The 4,150-nt window shown below is 33.1% G+C and overlaps 1 protein-coding gene across 1 annotated transcript; it reads right to left on the bottom strand.

The window, feature by feature from the left end:
* Positions 1-1,301: 1,301 nt before the first annotated feature.
* LOC141690642 (kinesin-like protein KIN-5D) lies at positions 1,302-2,093 on the bottom strand. Its single transcript, XM_074495427.1, has 5 exons — positions 2,079-2,093; positions 1,943-1,996; positions 1,768-1,848; positions 1,578-1,689; positions 1,302-1,414 (listed from the first exon to the last, which is right to left on the bottom strand). The coding sequence occupies exons 1-5, from the start codon at positions 2,091-2,093 to the stop codon at positions 1,302-1,304; spliced, it is 375 nt and encodes a 124-aa protein (XP_074351528.1).
* Between the last annotated feature and the right edge of the window lie 2,057 nt (positions 2,094-4,150).

Below are 4,150 nucleotides of genomic sequence, written 5' to 3'. Positions count from 1 at the left end.
TCCGTACTTCCTGTGCATAGGTTGGTGACACTGTCGTTACAATATTGGAGTAAACGATGGCACCCTGAAAGGTATTAAAACCTAGTTATACACCACATAAATATTCCAAGCATCAAAAAAATAATTCGGCTATTAACTACATGAGGTCCCATTACTTTGAGAGGATTAATCCTGTCATGTGCTGAATGGTCCTGCATCTTATCTGGCCTGTTTAAGTGACTAACATCAAGCCTGCAAAGAGCTAATTATGAAGCTGGTGCAGTTCCTTGATATTCAAAATTATGGCATGTAAAACAGATTCTAAAAGTCAAAGTCCTTGCCTTTCAAAATTTGGCGCTGGAGACCTACAACGTCATGGTATATTACCTACAGTGTCCCTGCTCGCCATCAAATAAATGGTGGTTAACATAGACTTGTTGGAAGCATTGCAATGATTGCAATTTTTACAGCAATTAATTTTGGATCTATGCAATTAGCATAAACTTATACACAATAATACAAGTTGACTAAAAATCACTGAAGAATTTGTCGTACTGCCTCATTCACAGTACCTAATGCATCTTTTTCCAACATCAATTGATTAAGTGTTCATAGATTCAACTAATAATAGATAAGGAAGAAGAAAATTAAGTTGCCTGGTAGATCCTAGGCCAACATTGTGAGGAAAAATAGTTGCAATACTGTTTTAAAATTAAGTAGCGTATCAGCCTCTGAGGCTGTTGCTTTAAAATGCTGGAATTTCAAGTGAAAGTCAAGACAGACGGTAAAAAAAGATATTTCCATTTGCAGAAAGAATCATATAGAGATACATACTTCCTCAAGAGCAGATGAATGCTTAGAAACTTCATTGTTCAGTTGTCCAACTATTGACTTCGAATTTTCATCAAGCTCCCCTGCTATGCCATCCAAAGATTCAATACCAGAACCATACATGTTTTTTAACTTCATTAGGTTTTTTCTAAGTTCTTCAGTAGCCTGAATACAAAAAAAATAAACTTTCATCAGAACCTCTAAAAATTAATCTGATGAACATTCATTGTATTACAACTCTTACAAAGTTGTACCTCTGCTTTTGTGGATACAAATAATTGCATATCTTCCTCCATGCCTCTTAATTGCTGCTCTTGCTGTGTGACAGAAGCTGCCACCGTCTTGTGCAAGCTTTCAAGTTGTTGGGATAATTGAGCCTGGAATTTCTGAATAAGTGTTCGATTTCCATTTTCAATCTTGTCTTTGTGCTCTGAGTAATCATCAAAAGATGTTAGTAAATTAGCATGAGCGATAAAATCACTAAAGTAGTTTTAATATCTTAATGTTGCATACAGACCGATCTTGGTGAACAGGCTAGACACATCTAAAGCAGCACTCTCGAGCTCTGCTCGTAGCTCAAATGCCCGCTCAATAAGCGATCGCTCTGGCTAAATATATAAGAATATCACTAAATATATAAGAATTTATAGTTGGTAATAAGTTGGTAGGAGAATAACTACATTTTAAAGCAATCTTCTGCAAAATAGAATTATTCGGAGTAACTCTGGCTAAATTTTGCCAAGTACAGCAGAGAATATTCAACTTACCTGACTTAATAAGATTGGAAATTAAATATTCTTTCTCTTTGATGGTTGCATTTGCTTGTCTATGTCTTTCTTCAAGATCAACCAATGCATGTTCGGTTTCATGGAGCTTTTTCTAAAGTAAAAAAAAATGTTGTAAGATTGTTTTCAGGAAAAAACAAGAGGAAATGAAATACTGCACAAGTTAATATACCTCAGTTTTCTCTAGCTTATCACTTAATTCTGAAGTAAGTTGCAGCTGAGAATTGTGAAGTCCCTGGAGCTCCATAAATTGCTGTTAATAATAAAAGAAAAATTGTTAAGCAAAACTCAATCACTCCAAGTTTATTGGTAGAAAGCTTTAAGAATGTCAAAAAAACATCAATTACCTTGTCTCTTGATTCAAAATCAAGTTTCATGCGCTCAATCTTTTCAGTCATTTCCTGTAAAAAAATTATCAACCAAACTCAATATCCCTTCGCCACCTACACTCATAGGTGAATTTAACCCCCTTGAATAAACTACCTGAACTAACCCCATTTTCTTTACAACAATACAATATATGTACACACTTTGATATATTACCTACATTTTATACTTTTTCACTTGTTTTTCCTCAACCGACTTTGGAGTTTTTTAATTTGAATAAGCCTTATCAATATACTGCCCCTCTCTTAGCAATTGCTGCACCTCGCCATGAAGAATATCATTCTCTAAAAGCAGCACTCTACTAATTGCAGCACTCTACTAACTGCAGTCATCTTTTCAAACAATAATTTAAATAAATGGCTTCTTTTTTCTTTTCTTCAAGAAATCTGTAAAAGTAGAGAGAAAAGAAAATGCTATAATTGATCATCGACTAAAATTCTGAAAAACATGTCGGAACATCTTAACCGCACTACATATCAAACCCTATGAATATCAAGTGAATAAATCATGCATCTATACCAAATATCAAGTGAACACCTTACCAACATAGATTTATCCTTGCTAACTTGTTGAATAGAGCTCCCTATAACAACCTAGCCAAACTTAACATTAATAATGCGAATAGGGAAATCTACAAAATAGAACCAAGAGAAAAAGTGAAACATAGAAAAACGGAACAAGAGAGAAAGACGGTAAAAGAGGGGGAGAAACATCCAACTTAACCAACTATATATATAATAATATTAAAATTTACCAAACCAATTTTGAAACTGAAACTTAATCCAACGATATAAGGCTCCTTTCAAGCTCCAAAGCTACTATTTAACTCTAATCTTACCAATTTGAAACTCGATTTGGTGCTTGATTAGGTCCAATTTTATTGTCGATTTTGTACTATTTATAAATTAGGGTTTTTGAGAGGGAGTGGTGAGAAATGAGAGAAAGAGCAGAGAGGCGAGGGAGAGAGTTAGGTGAGAAAGGAAAGAAAGAGCAGAGAGGCGAGGGAGAGAGTCAAAGTGTTTGAGAGAGAGGGAGGGGGAGAGGGAGAGAGAGAGAGAGTTGTAGTCATCGATGTTTGAGAGAGAGAGTGGGGTTGTGAATAAAAAGAAAGAACGGGAAATAGATCTGGAAATGGGTAAATAAAATAAGTAAAAGGGGGAAACAATTTTTTTGGTCAAAGGGGGGGAAATTTGTGTACCGAAACCGGGGAAAATTGACAATTTAATTTCAAATTTTTAAAAATTGGCCATAGACAACGAGTTGTAAAAATGATCGATGTCAAAGTTAAAAATATGGATTCGATAGTTTTTTATTTGTGAACATAGACAACGGTTAGTATAAGAAACTGATGTCAATATTCTCATTCAACATCGATTAATTGAAAACTGATGTTAAAAAATCTTTTAACATCGGGTGCATTACATACCGATGTCTAAGCACCGATGTCGTATGCACTATTTCTAGTAGTGTAAACAAGTAATCACCGAATATATAGACCGACAGTCAACCAACAAGTCACATATAACACATATCACGTCACATAATCAATAATATATCATTTATAAAGAAGTCTCGGGTCATAAACAGGCTTTCAGGTAATTAAAATGATTTTTAAAACATTTTTCGGAATTAAAACGGGTCGTTGGATCAATTTCAGAGTAATAAACAGGGTTCGGTTGGCCAATTCTGGATTCGAAACAATTTTATAATAGTTATCGAGCCTTGGAAATAATTTAGAATAATATTTTAAAGCTCGAAACTATTTTTCGGAATTTTTAAATTATTTTTAAATAATTAAATCTAATTAAATAATTAATTAAAATCAATTAATAATTAATTAAATCAATTAATCAATTAATTTTCGAATTAATTGACCAATTAATCAATTAAAAATTAACTGAAATTAATTAACTAATTAATTCAGATTTATTTTTGAATTAAAAATAATTTTCGGAATTAAAATAATAATTTTTGGAATTTTCAGAAATTAAAAACGAATTTTTATAATAAAAATAAGTATGAAATATGATTTTTAAATATTTTATAAACAGGAATCCTAAATTTGCAAACTCTGGAAATTTCAGGGACCAAACTGCATCGTCCCCAAAAGTTCAGGTACCAAATTGTAATTTTCTAGGGGGGTTGCCGGAAAACACCCTGTCTCGCCG

This window comes from Apium graveolens, chromosome 2 (assembly GCF_009905375.1).
Source record: "Apium graveolens cultivar Ventura chromosome 2, ASM990537v1, whole genome shotgun sequence".
Classification (NCBI taxonomy): Eukaryota; Viridiplantae; Streptophyta; class Magnoliopsida; order Apiales; family Apiaceae; genus Apium; species Apium graveolens.
This window is presented reverse-complemented; position numbering and strand designations above follow the sequence as displayed.

What these genes read in the sequence shown, in the direction of transcription:
- LOC141690642 (XM_074495427.1), bottom strand. An exon ending in ATAAGCTAGAGAAAACTGAG is followed by an intron (nt 1,690 to 1,767) that starts GTATATTAACTT and finishes TTTTTACTTTAG; the next exon opens with AAAAAGCTCCATGAAACCGA. An exon ending in TTCCAATCTTATTAAGTCAG is followed by an intron (nt 1,415 to 1,577) that starts GTAAGTTGAATA and finishes ATATTTAGCCAG; the next exon opens with AGCGATCGCTTATTGAGCGG.